We start from the raw sequence: 20,459 nt of genomic DNA on the forward strand, positions 1-20,459 counted from the left end.
GAATCCATATTAACATCATGTGAAAGTATATTGTCCACAGGGACTGTAATGGAACATACTTATGTTCAGCCATATACTTGGTTGTCTTGTCTCTGGGTGTAGAAGACTGTGACAATGCCCTGGAGTTTTCACTCCTTTTGCGTTGTAAGGCAAATGAGTAACATGCAAAGTTGTTGTCCCCTAAGGGGGTGCAGAAACTACATTTAGAACTTAAATTGCATTTGTAATTGATGCATGAGGGACAAGCAGGGTGTGGTTCATGGTTGGAGACTCTCAATTTACAGAAAAAGCATGTTTTCATGTGACCCACAAACTTTCACAACGATTGAAAAATATGGTTAAGTAATTCCAAATTTTGGACAAATAATTCATGGTTATGATGCATAAAGGTTATATGAAGTAAATCCAAGCATTAATTTTGATGGATGACTTATTATAAAAGATGATTGGCTTGGATTAGACAACAGAGGAACTTTCCCCCATCCGCCGTGCGAAAATGGAGAGTGACCCCTGCACAGTCAAATGGGTGCTGGCTCCGATTTCTCGAAACAAACTTAAGTTTTTACTCAAATTTAAAACTGAGTTTAACAATTTGAAACAGCTGAATTTTTAACTCAACTGCATTTTTAAAATACAAAAGCCCAAAAAACTTAAGTAATCTATCCACCAAACAAAAATTGTCTACTAAGTTTTAGTTTAATATCGATTTCAGTTCTTTCTGGAAAATGCATTTTGATGCGTTTTCTCAAATTTGAGTAAAAACTCTATCTTAAGTCAAAACTCAAACTTAAGTTTATTTCGAGAAATCGGGGCCTGGTGCGCATGCGCGGGAGGAGGTGTCTTCAGATGAGATGTTTTTACTGTTCTTGGGAACATAGAAACAGATTTTTCCACTGTATCTCGAGCAGAAAAGGGAGAGAAGCAAATAATATGAGTCAGGACAAGGACAAATATATAAATGCTGAGAAAAACATTTCATGAATCTTGTAACCAAAAGCAGCTAACACAAGAAATTATGTAAGAAACTGAATGCAAATTAGAGATCTGAAAACTGATTTTCATTGGGAACATATCATTAACAACGTGATGAATACCTAAGAGCTACTATCGTTCTTCGAACTGGAGTGAGTGAGTGAGTGAGTGAGTTTAGTTTCACGCTGCACTCAACAATATTCCAGCTATATGGCAGTGGTCTGTAAATAATCGAGTCTGGACCAGACAATCCAGGGATCAGTAGCATGAACATCGACCTAAGCAATTGGGATACGATGACATGTGTCAACCCAGTCAGCGAGCCTGATCACCAGATCCTGTTAGTCGCCTCTTACGACAAGCATGGGTTACTGAAGATCAATTCTAACCCGGATCTTCATTGGTGTCTTCGAACTGGAAGAAGTAATAAGAAGCCCATACGTTCAATGCTTCTATGACTTACAAACATTGTTACAGGTTTCTAAAGGCGCCAAATGTTAATGATCAGCACCTCACAGTGTGCCCTTGATAACCAACACAAGTCAATGATCAAAACAAGACTAAACAGCCAATCAAAGTACAGTTGTGCCAGGCCACACAAGTTATTGACCACAGTATTAGAAAATTGTATGCCGGCTACCATGTGTATTACATTCTCTAGAAAACAAGCCTGTGCCAGCTTTGCTGTGTAGTGATCTACTTACACTGAGGGAACTGGTTAGTAAGCCCCTTGACCAGTGGACTGCTCAGCAGGGCAGGACTCACAAACAGTGGGTCTGGTAGTAGGCTGCTCTTGTTGCTGGGCTCAAACTTCTTGTCCTGGAGCAGAGAACAGTGTTTTCAGTACATGTAGCTTATATCTTACATGATGCTTGAAGGTACATTCACGTTAATCTACTTCTCAACATTAGCGTTGACAACTGTATATCGCATCATTAAAGAGGCACTGCGTATAATGTGACCACCCTGTAAATCCTTCAAAATCGATGCTAATTAAATACCCAAAATTGATAGCAATCTGGAATATGAGCACATCAAGCATACACAATCCCTCTATAAGCATTAAAAAATGTGTTTGCCGTCTGTTGTTTTTCATAAGCTGCTTGGTCGCATAGAACACCAGCACGTCACCATTTCACGTGCTGACACAGTGCAGCAGCATATTAGTGAACGTAAACAAATTGGCTTGTTTTAACTACTGAAATATATTAGACAAAGAAAGTCTGTTTCCTTTAATTTTATTTCACCAATTAGTCTGGGTTAGTGTGTTCATTTTCTGATATACTCCTTCTCCAACACTTGCTAATAGATGATAAAAAGGGAATTGATTTCAGGTTCACTGCATCGGATATCAATACTCTTGTCACTTTACTGATGTTCTCTCAGAGTGGCAGGTTTTCTTCTGTAAAGAGATTTATCAATATCCTGGAAGCAGTGTGTGCTTTAATATTAAAATAGATGGGCATGACACTGCCATCCTGGCAACAATACGGAAGACTGACTGACTGACTGAGTTTGGTTTTACGCCGCTTTTAGCAATATTCCAGCAACATCACGGCGGGGGACACCAGAAATGGGCTTCACCAATACGGAAGACAAAAAGTGGATTGCTGCATCATTTTGAAAAATAATGCATGATGTTCCAAGATCCCCCAACACAAACTTCACACTGATGAAGCATAAGAAGTCAATAAAGACTGAGACCTCCTTATGTAAGAACTTGTGTGTCAGAACTGCAGTATGGGGAATAGCATTGTCATGTTAACATGTCAGTCCGGGGCCATGCAGCTGCATGAGTGGTAGGTGGCAAGACCATATACAAACAACCTACAGACAATTGCTGTGTGTATACCAAAAGAAATGGAAAGGAATTCCCCCCCACCACAATTATCAACAAAACTGTAGGTGTCAAGTTTCAAATTTTGTTGAGTATAAAAGGGAATGGAGGGCTGAACTGGTCCTAATGAGTGAGTCTGTGTCCTTTGAATAACAAATATTAGCATGCACTGGGTGCAAGTTGACATAAATATGAGGCTGCATCTTGCGTTTTCAGGTTGCACTAGTGCAAGCACTAAAAGCTTAAAAACAAAGTCAAATGAATCTTAGTTGAAGATTTCAAAATGAAAGCCTTCAATAAATAGTATGAATATTATGAATATTTAACAAGGTCTACAAGGGCACAGTTATTTTTGCACATTTAGCTCGAACTCGAACTCGGTCTCCGTCTAACTGCCTCAAACCAGCTTAGGGTCTGACATTTCAGACCATATCCTACACAGAGTTCCTGGTTGTTGAACAGTTGCATAGAGTGTAATGCCATTGCTAACATTTGATCTTGTGTCTTTACACCAACACAACTGGTAATGTAATGTGTCATGTATTGCAATACAATGACTGTAAACCTGATATATTGTATCATGCGTCTCTTATTCAGATACAATACCATGTTGCCTTTATCGGTACAGCAGCAGTTACACAGGTGAACAATCATGCCAGTCACTGAAACCTTCCATCTGATGGATGTACAATGTGAACAAAAACTGATACTCATCCCACTGTGTGTTTATAGTCGCTGACTCTCCCATCCAACATGGGCTCATTTTCAATATAAATGAAGCTGTTTGTTTTCCTTTCCATAAATATAAGATGTTAAATGACCGACCAGCCAGTGGTGCAGCTGACTTGGGCTGGATCTACATACCATCTTCCACATGATTCGGTTGTATATGACAACAGCTGGCCGCCCCGGAAGACAGAAGGACAGTGATAGAGGGGTGTCCTTGAGTAAATGACCTTGTAGTTTAATCCAGGTAGCTTCAGCTTCACCGTCTTCACGAAATTCAATGATTCCAAAGCCAAGTGACTTCCCATCTTTCACAGCTATCTGAAAACAAACAGTTTACAGTTAGGACTGAAGATGTCATAGAGGAATGATAACAAAGCCTAACAATTGTCATCTACATGCACAAAAGCGATTACAGTGAAGCCCCGTTAGTCCGGACTCCGATAATCCGGAAGTCTCGCCTCCCAGGCGATTTCAGCTTGTTACCAATCTATGCCTATATAATTTGCCTCGATAATCCGGAAATTCGGTTTCCGGAACCGGACGGTAAGTAGCTGTCACCAATCAGTAAAATAAACAGTAAATTGCTTCACAGTCCGGACACTGTAAGTCGTGTTCACGAACCGTAACAACACCGCCCGGCGATGTTTACTTAATTAACTGGCCAACTGGGTTGTTGTTTTAATTAGACATAAAAAGCTCCCGACTGAAGATACTGTACATTTACACTTTGATTGACACCACAATACAAAGGCGTGGATGACAAGTGAACTGTTTTGTGATTGGTTAATGTACTTTGACAGAGAGATCCGGTCATGTGGACTAAAAGTGATTTTTCTTTACGACAATGCTGCAAGTCACAAGTGTGCTTCGCTAACTTTGCGAAATGTAACCAAATACCACGTCTCATATTCAACCGATGGATGCAGGAATAATTCGGACATTCAAGGCATACTACAATAGATCGCTTGTTAGACATTACCTCACCTGTGCTGAGGAAGGACGTGATCAGACACGTCGGATCAACATGCGGATGTCACTCGGTAAAATTATTGATGTGATGAATTAAGCTTTACATTAAATGCTTATTTGTTTTATCCAGATTCGTGTCGTTTTTGTAATTCTTAGGGAAGCAACTTGGGTCTTGATTCAGTAGTCCGGACTATTCGCAATCCGGACGAATTTACTGAGAAACGCAACCGTCCGGATTAACGAGGCTTCACTGTATATTATAGGCTAAGATCATTGTAAACTACTATTGAAACTTACAATTGGTCCAGACCAATCTTAAGGCCCATAAGATCGTTGTAGTCTGTGACAAAATGTCAAGTCAGGGTCTGTTTCACTCAAGTAATCCACTTTAAGTTCAAAGGTTGCTTTTATATTTTGTTAAAACTGTATGATTCGCCTTGACACTTCAACAACATGGTGAATGCTCCACTGATTTAACATCATAAACATCATTATTTGGGGTAGCTGATATGTAATAGTACTATTCCCACCATTTTCTATGTTGGAAGAAGTGTGACACAACATATCTTTTCAATAATCAAGGAAAGGATAATAACGAAATTTGTCTGCAATGGCTGTGACCTTTTCAATAATTCATCTTAGTTTATACACAAGATGAGACTGACTTCCCTTTGCACAGAGTCAGCCTTGCCCATTGTTTTTAAATGTTGTAACAATGGAGCTCCACATATATTTCTTTTCGTAATTTTGTCTTTGGTTCATAATTAAAATAATCTACAATTAGAAACAAGTTAACAAGCAAACTCAGTTTCCTTCTCATTCTCAAATCTAAAATTGAGTCGGTTGAGAGATGAGGGGTTAAATAATGTAATTTTTATGATAAAATTGATATTTCATACTTATCCTAACTATATTGCTTATCTCCCTTCTCTTTCAACGGTTAAGTGGAAACTTGAATACCTTCCAGTTCCCCTGAAGCGAATGTACAATCACTCACCCTTGAGTTGCCTTTCCCGCCAAAGGCAAGGGAGGCAACTCCAGGGTGGGTGATTGTACGTTCGCTTCAGGGAACTGGAAGGGATTGAAGTTTCCACTTAACCGGAGAAGGAGAAGGGATATAAGCAACATAGCATGAGTCAGGATAAGGAAAAAATTATGTATTTAAAACATATACATGTATTCATCAAACAGGGAAATACACATGATGAAGAAATTGTAATTTGTGTAAACAAAAGCATTTCAAAATACATCTATCAATGTGATAATGTAAATAATTAATGCACAGTGAATAAGTATTTAACAACTCCTCTCTCAAAACATTATTTCTTTTCTTTGTAATTCCTTGTCATACATTCTTCACAACAAAACCTATGCTTCTGGGATATAATTGGGATGTTACAAAAATAATCCCCACCCCACTCCATTCAACAGATTAAACAATGACTCATTGACTATCTATCATACACTTCCGTGTTCATTTAACAGATTAAACAATGACTCATTGACTATCATACACTTCTGTGCTCATTTAGAAGGAAATACTGTTCATATTTCAATTTTCATAATTATAATGTCCAGACCTAAATCTAAGAATATCTTTCAATATTTTCATAAATCATGGGTAGGTATTTCCATGGTTGCAATATCAAACTCACAGTTCCTAATTCTTGACAGTTTTAATGTAACGGTAGGAAACAATATGCTGTCTTCCCAGTAATTGTTTCCTTAAAATATTTGTGAGTGTTTAAGTGTAAGGTGTGAGGGAGGGTGCAGACAATTCTAAATGGGAGTTAAGTTTAAAGATTTTGGTCTTAGTTAAGTTTGCAATAATAGATCCAAGTTGACTTACAATTGCAGTAAGATCGGTGTGTGCAGGTGGAGTAGGGCAATTGTATGGTGATTGTAAAGTTGATTGTAGGGACTTAAGATCCATTGTGACTAAGATTGTTCTGTGTATTTGGACCCTGAAAACTGATTACCCAACAGAAGACATTACATGTGACACAGATCAACAGTGACTACCCAACAGAAGACAATACATGTGACACAGATCAACAGTAACTACCTGACAGTAGACATTACATGTGACACAGATCAACAGTAACTACCTGACAGTAGACATTACATGTGACACAGATCAACAGTGACTACCTGACAGTAGACATTACATGTGACACAGATCAACAGTGACTACCTGACAGTAGATATTACATGTGACACAGATCAACAGTGACTACCTGACAGTAGACATTACATGTGACACAGATCAACAGTAACTACCTGACAGTAGACATTACATGTGACACAGATCAACAGTGACTACCTGACAGTAGACATTACATGTGACACAGATCAACAGTAACTACCTGACAGTAGACAATACATGTGACACAGATCAACAGTGACTACCTGACAGTAGACAATACATGTGACACAGATCAACAGTAACTACCTGACAGAAGACAATACATGTGACACAGATCAACAGTAACTACCTGACAGTAGACAATACATGTGACACAGATCAACAGTGACTACCTGACAGTAGACATTACATGTGACACAGATCAACAGTGACTACCTGACAGAAGACAATACATGTGACACAGATCAACAGTGACTACCTGACAGTAGACAATACATGTGACACAGATCAACAGTGACTACCTGACAGTAGACAATACATGTGACACAGATCAACAGTAACTACCTGACAGTAGACATTACATGTGACACAGATCAACAGTAACTACCTGACAGTAGACAATACATGTGACACAGATCAACACTACCTGACAGTAGACAATACATGTGACACAGATCAACAGTGACTACCTGACAGTAGACATTACATGTGACACAGATCAACAGTGACTACCTGACAGTAGACATTACATGTGACACAGATCAACAGTGACTACCTGACAGTAGACAATACATGTGACACAGATCAACAGTGACTACCTGACAGTAGACAATACATGTGACACAGATCAACAGTAACTACCTGACAGTAGACAATACATGTGACACAGATCAACAGTAACTACCTGACAGTAGACAATACATGTGACACAGATCAACAGTAACTACCTGACAGTAGACAATACATGTGACACAGATCAACAGTAACTACCTGACAGTAGACAATACATGTGACACAGATCAACAGTAACTACCTGACAGTAGACAATACATGTGACACAGATCAACAGTAACTACCTGACAGTAGACAATACATGTGACACAGATCAACAGTAACTACCTGACAGTAGACATTACATGTGACACAGATCAACAGTGACTACCTGACAGTAGACATTACATGTGACACAGATCAACAGTAACTACCTGACAGTAGACATTACATGTGACACAGATCAACAGTGACTACCAGTAGTAGACAATACATGTGACACAGATCAACAGTAACTACCTGACAGTAGACAATACATGTGACACAGATCAACAGTAACTACCTGACAGTAGACAATACATGTGACACAGATCAACAGTGACTACCTGACAGTAGACAATACATGTGACACAGATCAACAGTAACTACCTGACAGTAGACAATACATGTGACACAGATCAACAGTAACTACCTGACAGTAGACAATACATGTGACACAGATCAACAGTAACTACCTGACAGTAGACAATACATGTGACACAGATCAACAGTGACTACCTGACAGAAGACAATACATGTGACACAGATCAACAGTAACTACCTGACAGTAGACATTACATGTGACACAGATCAACAGTGACTACCCAACAGAAGACAATACATGTGACACAGATCAACAGTAACTACCTGACAGTAGATATTACATGTGACACAGATCAACAGTAACTACCTGACAGTAGACAATACATGTGACACAGATCAACAGTAACTACCTGACAGTAGACAATACATGTGACACAGATCAACAGTAACTACCTGACAGTAGACAATACATGTGACACAGATCAACAGTAACTACCTGACAGTAGACAATACATGTGACACAGATCAACAGTGACTACCTGACAGTAGACATTACATGTGACACAGATCAACAGTAACTACCTGACAGTAGACAATACATGTGACAAAGATCAACAGTAACTACCTGACAGTAGACATTACATGTGACACAGATCAACAGTAACTACCTGACAGTAGACGGGACTTGTGACACAGCTGAACATTTCACGCATTTTTGAGACATCCACAAAGTCCCACGGCAAGTTGTCAATGAGGAGACAACGAGACTGTAGCTTGCTCCATGTTTGCAGATTTTCCTCTATGAAGTCCACATGTAACTTTCTATCTCCCAATTCACTCCAGTCCAACTCAGCCATGATGTCTCTGGTTCGCTCTTCACTCTCCTCAAACTCAACAAAGCCATATGACTTGCTTTTACCTGTAAAAGAATAACAGTCAAAGAATAAAATGAGATGAAACAATGTTAAATTTAGTAGAAGAGCTATCAAAGCTGAATAATTATGTGAAGTACAATACTTTATCCTAGAACAAGGCCACTTGGAGCAGTATATCAGTCGCAGTTTACCATGTAGGGATTATGTGACTCAAGTCACACACTATTTTCACTGTACTGAAACCAATGAACACAGGTATGTCCCGACAAACCAAGCGTCTGGACAAATCTTGAATTCACTCACAGTAGGGGAGTAGAATCAGCCATTCAGTGACGAAACCCAGTAACTACCCATACTGAAAATCTTACCTTGCAAATACAATACATTATAATTTATTGTGAAAGGGAATTATTGAAAGTCCAAATAAAAACTTTGATTTTGACCAACTGTTTAAGCAGCATATCTTTTTTTTTGACAAAACAAAACAAAATTAACTTCCAGATTTTCAGTAGTATTTTGTCAACTGGCCATACATAACTCTGAATATGCATCAGTATTTGAAGAAATGTTTTCTAAATTTGTGAGTCATGAAAATGTTTTGAAATAAAATAATTCCATTATTAATTCTAAATACAGCACTGACTGTGAAAGTATATTTTATGATATTGTTCTCTATTGTAAGCAGTCTGATGCAGAGCATGTTTCCTTATCTATATTAACTAATCAATTCAATCAAGGTCCACATATTTGAAAACAAGATTGCATCAGCCATGACTTACTTGGGAATATTTCACGAAAGTGTCGAATCAAATATGCAGGAATTATGTGCCATGTAAGTCCCTGAGTTACTAACCAATCCAAATGCAGATAGTGTATTCCCACCAAAAACATACTCCACACATACACAAGGTTCTGCCATACTTCCTATTGATTATTTCACTTCCTGTTGATGATATCCTTTGCAATCAGGATGACAACACTTTTGTAACTGATAACATAACAAAGCTTGACAACTATCAACCATGTAATCATCTCAAGATCTGTACTGTGCCTCCAACTGTTAACACAGATCTGTTCATCCTGGCATACATTGTGATCAATGTTATGGTACCTCATCTATTTCTCCTGAGAAAGGAGGATAAGATTCAGATAAACTATACCCTGGGCAGGCCCCAATGTCCCCAGAGAATATAATCCTTCCAGACCATGGCAGTGTAATGTGAACGCCATTGGCAGCTAGAAATGATCTGTTCTATAGAAACTGTATTCCAAGAATCTACGTTTGTAGTTAACTCATGTATTTTGGGAGCTCTACTGTTGTCATGGCAAAGTGTAGATAGTTGATTCGTTTGCTAGCTGTTAAGGTTGTCTTTCGCCATGCTGCTACCACAGGCTAGATATATCTTTGAATTATTCTTTCAACAAGGAGTCATTTTCTGAGCTGTTTTAGCCCTTCAGAGGCTGCAAGATTGAATTTCAAGGTTCATTTTGGACATAGCAACCTGTCCAGTCCGTCCACAACTTTGTTCCAAGCCTGTATGGAGTACATTATGTGACCTAGGGGTCTGGGTAGTCCTAAGATATGTCATAATTGGGATTACACTTTCTGGCTAGTCCTGACTGTTTTTGGGCTTCACATTCAGGCAGAGATCTGAGATTTTGATCAGGAGCCTGTAAGGAGCAATCAACTTGTAGTGTTGGGAATTGGTTGAAATCTCACAATTGATGATTGTTTCATTACCAACAAACAATCATCGACAAAAATTGGTTAGCATCATTTTTCAGATTTTCCTATCCAGGTTGTTATTGCTGATATGTATAACAAGATGCAACTTGCTACTTTAAAGTGATGACTAATATATATCATGAACATAAACTTCCTGGAGTCTTAGAGAAATATTCAGTCATGACTTTTCAGTTAGTGAAGTGAGTTTTCTAAGAATTAAATGTAATTTTTTTTATTAAATATGATGTTTTATACTTATCCTGCAGTGTTCGCGAATAGTGTCTGACCCTCTGACAAATCTGGCAGATTCAGCCAACGGTCCGATAGAAGTCTACAACCCACCGGCCCCAGTGTCCGACTGTATATTTCACAATGACTTTGACTGAAGTTGTTATATGTGACATGTGACACTTGTTTGCTGTTTATTTTATCTTAATTTTTCTTATGTTTGTTAATAATTTCAATGCCAATTATTAGAAATGTTAAATCTGAAATGTGTGTTTAATTTTATTCCATGGGTCCTGTGAATTTTCAATGGGTCAGACAGACATCTTAAACTTACAGGACCCAATATCTTGTTACTTTGAAACACCATTCGTGAACACTGATCCTGATGCATGGTTAATTGCTTGTCTCCTTCTTGCGAATGATAGTGGAAAACTTGAATCCCCTTTTGAAGCTCCCTTCAAAAAAGCTGACGTAAAATCATTCACCCAGTGTTATCTCCCTTTAGATGTTTTGGCGGGAAAATCCGTCACATGACCCAACATGCTCTTCACTCTACTCGAAATATACGCCCGACACCTGGCTTACAGGGAATCCAGAGTGCCATGAGGGGAGGTTGGGAGGGCTTACCTCATGAGTCAGGATAAGTATAAAATATCAATTTTATTTTAAAAAATTACATATTTTCCTTATCCTGACTCATGCTTAATTGCTTGTAGAATCCAACGGAACCGGTGGTGGGTCGAGCCACTCATTGCTGATTTACGTCCTGCATACCCCCCTGAGGGAACTTCTTATAGTACTATGCTGATCCTTTCTTCCAGCTTCCTCTGATGAGTTTGGGGGGACCACAACTCGTCAGATTTCTCTGGCACCGCTTCTCCTGACATTAAGTGTGGATTTATACGACTCCATGGAGAAGCGACCCTTCTTCATATACGAGTAAGTCCTTACAAGTATAGGGTCTGCCACTCATTCTGGCCTGTCCTAGACGTGCGCATGGACTCTAAGCTCTAGCTCTTCTGAGCGTTGGCTTTTACAAGTCACAGATAAAAGGGTGAGATTCATCTCAGCGCCTTTGAGGAACCGCCAATTGTTGTGCTACAACAAGAGGCCCAAACTGGTGAATGCCGGAGACGTCCTCGGTAGCAATGTCTCTTGAGGTAGTGGTGGGCAAACACCGGCAAGCCCTCCATTATTGTCGAGATGGAGCAGTTTCCATGTAGAGCGAGTGTCGATGCCAGCGCTCTGACTTCATGAGGAATGGAGGCTCGTGGAGGTTCAAGTCCTGCTGCTTTGTAGACCCTTAGGATGATGGCTCTCATCCATATCGATATCGTCGTACATACGTGAGATCTCTGTAGGCGTCTCCGTAGATAGAGGGATGAAAAGGCGCTTGAATTTTCGTCTCCTTGTCTTAGACCTTTGTAGGTAGACTTTCAATGCTCTGACTGGGCACAAGGATAGATCCTGAGTATCCTGTGGCCCAAGGACTGCCGAGAGTGCTGGGATGTGGAATTGTCTGTCTGGTTGACCGGGCATTTGGTTCTTTGCTATGAAGTCCCATCTCAATCCCAGATGTATGATGTTGCGATGTGCATCAAATCGTATTCGTTCAAAGTCCAGAGCATGTATTTCCGACATCCGAGATGCTGTTGCCAAGGCGACCAGGAACAGAGTTTTATGTGTTAGAAACTCATAGGATGTCCTTTCTAGTGGTTCGTGATCGTCACTGGTGAGATGCTGCAAGACTACGTTGAGATCCCAAGCTGGCACTTTAAATTTCCTTTGTTGGTCTTCCAACTTAAAGGAGCGTAGTAGAGCCAGTATCTCTGGTACTTTGGTCAGCTTTACACCCGTCTTCATGGTGATAACCGTGCTGAGGGCCGCTAGGTATGTAGAGAGTGTTGAACCTTTTAACCGCCTCGTTTGTCTTAGATGACAAAGGTATTCCGCCACTTGAGGATGTGTTGCTTTCATCGCCGTGAAGCCCTTCCTCAATGCATATTTCTCAAAACTCTGCCACTTGTCGTCGTTCAAGCTGCGGGTTGATCTACGTAGAGCTAGAGTGACTGCGTTGGCTGCTCTGGCGGAATATCCTCTTTTCTTCAAGCAAGTTTTGATACGTTCCATGCGTGTAGTTGGAATACTGTTGGATTTCCATGTACATGCTTGGTGTGCGGATGAATTAGTAGGTTCGGCCACTCTGGGAGTTGCAAGGTTGGACTTCCGAGTTCTTGTATGAGGATGGGAAACCACACCCTCGCTGGCCAGTAGGGCACGACCAAAATCAGTTGCAGCTTCTTTGTCTGCTTGATTTTCTGCAACACCTGCGGTATTAGAGCTGGATGTGGAAACGCGTAAGCATTTAGTCCTTCCCAGGACATGCTTAGAGCATCAGTTGCCATGCTTAAGGATCCAGAACCGGAGAGATGAATGTTGGTAGTTGTTTGTTGAACCTTGTAGCAAACAGGTCTATCAGCGGAGATCCTATCCTCTGTATGATGCATCTGAATGCTTCTGGATGTAACATCCATTCCGTCGGGGATGATTGTGTTGGACGAGATAGGGCGTCTGCTATCACATTCTTGGCTCCGGGAATGTGACATGCTTTTAAGTCGACGTTCAGGTTGTCTATTATGCTGAACAAATGAAAGCTGAGGTCTAGAAGATTCCTTGACCTTGTTGATCCTTGTTTGTTGATGTAGAACGCCACTGTGGAGTTGTCTGTATGGATCATCAGTTGTGCGTTCCTTAGTATGCTGGACCAGTGTAGTAAGGCGTTTATTACTGCTTTCATCTCGAGCATGTTGATGTGCAGACTTTGCTCCTGACTCGACCATTTCCCTGCTGCCACTCCATTGTCGAGGTGGGCTCCCCATCCTTGAAGTGATGCATCTACGTAGAGATGAGTGTTGTACTCCGGCTCTGATAAGTAGATTCCTCCGCAAACATTTGACTTCCGAGTCCACCATAGGAGATATGGTTTCAGTCCGTCCGGTAGTCCGAAGTATACCGGACTGTCTAAATGAGCGATCACGAATACTTGTAGTGGGCACAGTTGTAGCCTTCCTCTGCGTGTCATGTCTTGTGCTGACGTTAGAAGACCAAGTAGGCTCTGCCAACTTCGTAGTGGTAACAGAGAGAGTAGTGCTTGAGATATCATTTGTTGCATCTTGACCAAACACTCCTCTGGGACGACTATACGATTCGCCAGATGTGATGAGCCGTATTCCAAGGAATTGAAGATCCTGTGTGGGTTCTAGTTCCGATTTGAGGAGATTTACTAGCCATCCTAGTTGAGTGAGTAGCCTGATTGTGAAGTCTAGCTGCAGTCTGAGTTGACTGGGATCTTGATGAGCTTGAATCCCGTCGTCCAGGTAAAACGCACTGCATAGATATGTGATGATTGGCTTTGTCACTTGAGTAAACAACCAGGGGGCTGACGATATTCCAAATGGTAGCACCTCCCATTTGAAGTGACGTCCGTTAGGTATTTCCTTGAGTCCGGATGTATCGGGATGTGAAGATACACATCCTGTAGATCTATGCTGGCGAGGTAGTCTAACGGACGTACGAGTTGTCGCAGTTGAGGAAGATGTATCATTCTGAACTTTGCGGGACTGCGTAGATAATCTTGGTTGAATTTCCTCATGTTATAGATAAGTCGGAACTTTTCCCCGGAATTTTTCTTTGGTACTAAGAAGATTGGGGAGTAAAAACCGGGCGTGACAAGCTCCTGTTTTATTTCTTCGATCACCTCCTTCTCGAGTAGAGTTGTGATGGCGTCGAGTAGGTTCTCCATCTGGTCGACAGCATAGTTGTGGGCCAGAGAGTTGCTTGTCAATGGTGGTACTGCTTGTAGTTGTGTCTTGTATCCTCTGTGTAGGATCTGGGATACGTAGTCGTCCTGAAGAATTCCCCAATTCTCCCAGTAGCGTTGTAGACAACCACCCACTGTTGAAGGTTGTATGGGAACGGCTGGGGGTGGAAGACCCCATCCTTCAGCGTCTAAAGTTCCTGGCACCTCTGGGTGCCCTGCCTCTTCTGGGGTTACCTCTGGGAGCTCCGGTTGGGCGACGAAAGGAATCCTTGCCTCCTCTGGAGCTGCCGTATTTCTTTTCCCTGGCTCTCTGTATCCCCGTAAACTTCGACTTGTCGGAGTAACGTTATGACGTCTGACGGATAACACTGGCCAGTGTATCGATGGACTTGATCATCATTACCTCCCTTGACTCTTTCGTTACTTCCTTGGCCGCGTCCTCAATTTCCCCTGCGAAGATAGATGATGCTGACCACGGAGCTCTGTATAGTGACTTGGTGAAGCGATCACTCCAACTACAGGAAGATAGCAATCCTTGTCTTCTCAAGAGCGTCAGGCCCCTGATGTGGATGCCAGATGTTCGGACATAAACTGATGATCTTTCTTTTGGGTCAGCAATGCCGAGTAGATCATTCTATCTTCTTCAGAGGTCGAGTTCCTGAACTTCGCGATGAGGGTTTCATTGATGGCTCTTGACCTGGCTAGACCAAAGAAGGTATGTCTGGTAGTTGTGTCAACTTTTTATCCTCTACTTTATAAGTCCTAGATCGGGAGTCGTTGATGATCTTGTAGTTCTCATCTATCTCTTGGGCCTTCATTAAGGGTTCCATGTGGTGAAGTGAGAACTTCTTGGCGTTGAATGGCGGGACGCTTTAACTCTGGAACTTCGTTGCCTTCCTGAAGGCTGTGCTGAGGTTCTCCGGTACATCCGAGACAGGATCAATGGGTGGAAGGGTAAGTGTATCAAAGTCCTCGTTTGACATCATACACATGAATGCTTCATTATCCTCTTTAGAAGGTGATGCAAGTTCCAATCCATTTGCCTTCCAAGATTTGATCTCTGTATCGGAGAATATGATTCCGCCATCATCTTCAGATCTAGAGGCTTCTTGTTCTGGAGATCGTTGCCGTTGTGCCTCCTTCCTGTGTGGAGATCTGCGTGGATACTTGCGTGGAGACCTGCGTGGAGATCTGCGTGGAGACCTTCATGGAGACCTGTGCACAGGCTGACTGGTTCGGATAAGGATCCTCCCTGGAGTCTTGAGACGTATCTCTGTGCCTTCGTGAAGGTGTAGATTCTCTTCTACGGTATGCAGGGTGCCTGCGCACAGCTCCTGATGGCTGTCCGTATCTGAGGAGGATGATCTGCGATGCTCCGGTGAACTTCTGGTTCTGCTCCTGCGCAGAAGGCTCCTCTGGAATATCTATTGCAGATTCATCGTTGTCCAGGCTGGCAGGTTCTCGTGAAGTTGTCGTGGAACATCGTCGAGTGTGTGATCCTTCACGTAGGTTTCCTCCTTCACACAGGCTACTATCTTCAGCGGGATGCGATCTGCAGGCTGCTTGTCCTTCATGCAGGCTCGTCGTAGATGGGGCCTTCGTTGCAGCTTTCTCCTGCGCAAACCTCCGTTCCATCAGGTCCAACATCTGAGGATGACGCATCTGAGAGTGCTGAGGCTTCTCCCAAGGACTGCTGCACTTGTGTAGACCTGCCATCTCTATCTGATGTCTGCGTTGATAGAACATCTGACAGCGCTGAGATGACTGCTGATGTTACTGTAGACGAAGACTTCGTCTTCTTCTTCACTGCTACTTCAGGAATGAGGATGGGTGGCTCGTCATATACGTCTACTACGTCTGAAGGGATGATCTCTGCAGCGAAGGACCTCGTCTTGTGCGCTGCCCCATGGGAAGACTTCGCCGTAGTCTTATCTGCAGACGACTTCTTCTTCTGAGAAGACGATGCCCTAGTCTTCTTAGACTGTGACGAGGTTATAGTTGATGTTGAAGACCTCTTCCTGGAGCCGGAGCTACCATCAGCCACATCAACTGGTAAATCACTGGAATGGTGAATGCAAGTTTTCATCAATTGTAAACAAGATGAAAAATCATGTCAACAACGTGAATAAACAGATAATTTAGACAAAAATTTCAAACCATATTGCTGGTATATCACCTAAATGCCGTATACAGCTAATTTAGTAGTAAAGGCCTAAATATAAAAGGATATAATGCTGTATAGGGGACCCAGGCGCTCTCACAACCGTCCTCTAGGGCAAAGAAGGAGAGGGTGAAGAGCATGTTGGGTCATGTGATGGATTTTCCCGCCAAAACATCTAAAGGGAGATAACACTGGGTGAGTGATTTTACGTCCGCTTTTTTCAAGGGAGCTTCAAAAGGGGATTCAAGTGTTCCACTATCATTCACAAGAAGAAGGAGACAAGCAATTAAGCATGAGTCAGGATAAGGAAAAATACATGTTTTCAGGCCCTGACAACTTCTAAGATATATTCCATTGTCAAGTATTTCAAAGACTAAAACAGTAGTTCCAAAATCGTTTATGTTCAATCATGAGAAAATGTGATCGATTGCTTGGTCGTTTGGTCACTGCGACAAATCTTCGATTATTTCAATTAATCGGAACACCACTAGTAACTTGCTGACATGGCCATTTTGATGAACTTGCAAAAGAGTAGCTACATGTACAGGTTCATAAGGTTCATAAGTATGTACATTTAGTAATGCATTCCCTGTCATGAGCAGGCATGCAGTGCGTTTCGGTTGGAACACAACTACCTGCATTTGGATTGTTTGATAGCTGAAAGTGAAGAGGAGCCTCTGTTTGAAATCTTAAGGGTCTAACAGTGTGAGGACAGCCATTACATACAAATAATGACTATGATTTACTAGGTAATGTACTTCAAAGAAATTTATCCAATATGTTTTAGTTTGGGGTTTGCTGTGGAACCCATCATGACACACAACACATACCTCCCTCAATCGTACTTTGCAGAGGTTTCATGAAAACAGAATGTGATACTGCAACAACAGAAATACCTACCCATGTTTTATGAAAATATTGAAAAATGAATATATACATTCATAAATTTTGGTCTTGATTTAGTGACATAATAATTATGAAAATTAGAAAGTAAAATATAAATAATATTTCCTTATAATGTAGCTCTTAAATGTATGATCTGCCAATGGTTGTAAACATGGTCAGTGAGACAATGTTTAATAGGCATTTGTTCAGGGGATTTTTGGAGGTAAAATCCCAAAAATATTTCCCAGAAGTTTACGTTTTCTTAATTTAAGAAAATGTGATATGGCTATATAAGTGTTGCAAGGAATGCATGACATGGAAAATGTAATCTCCCTTCTCTTTCGAACTGTTAAATGGAAACTTGAATCCCTTTCAGTTCCCTGAAGCGAACATACAATCACTCACCCTGGAGTTGCCTCCCTTGCCTTTCCCGCCAAAGCACCCACGTGACCGCAAGACATGCAGTCCTCACTCTCCCCGTATATCTGCCTACACTAAGGTTTGCAGGGAAGCCCGTAGTGGCGAGAGGTGACGGTTGGGAGGGCTTCAAATCATGAGTCAGGATAAGTATAAAATATCAATTTTATCTGAAAAATTACATATTTTTCCTTATCCTGACTCATGCTTATATTGCTTATTGAATCCGACGGAAACAGGTGGTGGGTCAGCCGGGATTCTCTGTGACTGAATAATCACATCAGCATTCGCACATATACCCCCTGGGAATTCTTCTTGCGTCTGGAACCGTCAAAATTTTCCTGATGATCACCAGTAAATCATATAGATTTCGTGGAGTTAAGATAAACTAGAATGTCTCCATGTCTAAATATCTTGAACAACTCATATGTTAAGGTAAGGACTATTACCGAAACTGGTATCGCAACTCAATATGTTATGGTAAGGACTATTGCCGAAACTGAGCCTAAATCAAGCATGCACTGACTTATCTTGTAAGACAGGGGAATATGGCAATGGATCAGTTGCCTGGCATCTGCGTGACAAGGGTGAGTATTCTCATCGTCTGGCTGGAATCGTGAGTTGCTGCGCTACTACTTGTGGACCGAACTGGTGTATACCGGATATGTCTTCAGTAGCGAAGTCCCGTAGATAGTGGTTGGCGAATACAGTGTCCGACTTCCAAAAGCAGCCTTCCATGATGGATGATAAAGAGCAGTTCCCGTGTAGGGCGAGTGTCGAGGCCTGTGCTCTAACTTCATGCGGGTTCGATGTTTTGGGTGGCTGTAACCCTGCTGCTTTATAGGCTCTGATCCAAATGTAGTTCGGGAGACGTCTACAACCGTGGCGGGTGATAGCAGGACAAATAGACGCTTGAACTTCCTCCTCCTCACAGCAGTCCTGTCCAAGTAGACTTTCAAGACTCTGACCAGGCATAAGGACAAATCTTGTGTATCGTCTGGACCCAATATGGTTGCTTGTGCCAGAACGTAGAACTGACGATCCGGTTGGCCAGGCAGCTGATTCTTATCGATGAAGTCCCATCTGAGGCCTAGATGGACTGTTGAATCTTGTACAGCTGAAGTCAAAGGCGTGGATTTCTGACATTCTAGCAGCAGTAGCTAGGGCAAGGAGAAACAGCATCATTTGAGTTAGCAACTCAAATGTTGTCTGCGTCAGCGGCTCATATACGTCACTGATAAGATGCTGCAACACTATGTTGAGATCCCAAGCTGGAGCTCTAAACTTCTGCTGCTAATCTTCCAACTTGAACGATCTCAGCAACAAGTTCAGGCAGACAAGTTCAGGTAGCTTGGTCAGCTTAACCCCTGTATCCATGGTGATGACAGAGCTCATCGCCGCTAGGTAGGTAGAAAGCTTAGAACCTTTCAGGTGTCTAGTAGCCCACAGATGACACCAGTAGTCAGCTTTCATGGCCGAGAACCCCTTGCGAGCAGCAAACTGGTCAAAGCTCCTCCACTTGTCGCCATACAGGTTCCGAGTAGATCGACGTAAAGCCAGTGTCACTGCCTTAGTTGTTCTGGTAGAGTACCCTCTTTTCTTCAAGCAGTGCGTAATATGTTCCATGCGTGTAGCTGGAATCCTGCTGGGTTGCATGGGTTGCATGCTGTTGCTTGGTGTGAGGGTGGATCAGTAGATTCGTGATGGTTGAATCGTGTTGCAAACAGATCGATGAGGGGATGACCGTGATCTACTGTTAACAACTGGAACACTTCTGGATGCAGCATCCATTCTGTGGGTGATGTACAGACCGGTCTGGATAAGCCGGCTGCTAGGAGTGAGTGAGTTTAGTTTTACGCCGCACACAGCAATATTCTTTGCTCCTGGGATGTGGCAGGCCTTCATCCGCAGGTTGATGTCGTCTGCTATGTCGAACAGCTGGAGCGTCTGTTGAAGCAGCGGCGCTGATCTCGTGGAGCCTTGTAGGTTGATGTAGAAGGCTACTGTTGAGTTGTCCGTGTGGATCATAAGGACTTGATTCCTTAGTTGCAGTGCCCAATGTTGAACAGCCTCTATCACCACCTTGAATTCCAGCTGGTTGATGTGTAGAGCCTTCTCCACATGCTACCAAGTTCCTGAGGCGACCTCGTCGTTGAAGTGTGCTCCCCAGCCCTGGAGTGAGGCATCCACGAAGAGATGTACATTGTAGGCCCTCGTAAACAGGTTCTGCCGCAGAAATTCAACTTCTCCGTCCACCAGAGTAGGTGCGACTACAGATGCTGCTGGATGGCGAATCTGTAGACATTGTCTAGATGAGTTTAGCACTGTAACGGTTGTAGAT

At 42.0% G+C, this 20,459-nt stretch overlaps 1 protein-coding gene across 2 annotated transcripts in view; it reads right to left on the reverse strand.

Annotated features, from left to right (window-relative positions):
- The window catches only part of LOC124286267 (ribonucleoprotein PTB-binding 1-like), a 56,518-nt gene that overhangs the window by 29,483 nt on the left and 6,576 nt on the right, over window positions 1-20,459 (reverse strand). For both annotated transcript variants that reach the window (XM_046722619.1, XM_046722629.1), the window contains exons 4-6: window positions 8,675-8,925; window positions 3,674-3,856; window positions 1,677-1,791 (exon numbers count right to left, since the gene is read on the reverse strand). In XM_046722619.1, the coding sequence (XP_046578575.1) occupies window positions 1,677-1,791; window positions 3,674-3,856; window positions 8,675-8,925 (549 nt within the window). The remainder of the gene's footprint in view (window positions 1-1,676; window positions 1,792-3,673; window positions 3,857-8,674; window positions 8,926-20,459) is intronic.

Source organism: Haliotis rubra, unplaced genomic scaffold (genome assembly GCF_003918875.1).
Source record: "Haliotis rubra isolate DU_JTF1 unplaced genomic scaffold, ASM391887v1 Scf110, whole genome shotgun sequence".
In the NCBI taxonomy this organism is placed as follows: domain Eukaryota; kingdom Metazoa; phylum Mollusca; class Gastropoda; order Lepetellida; family Haliotidae; genus Haliotis; species Haliotis rubra.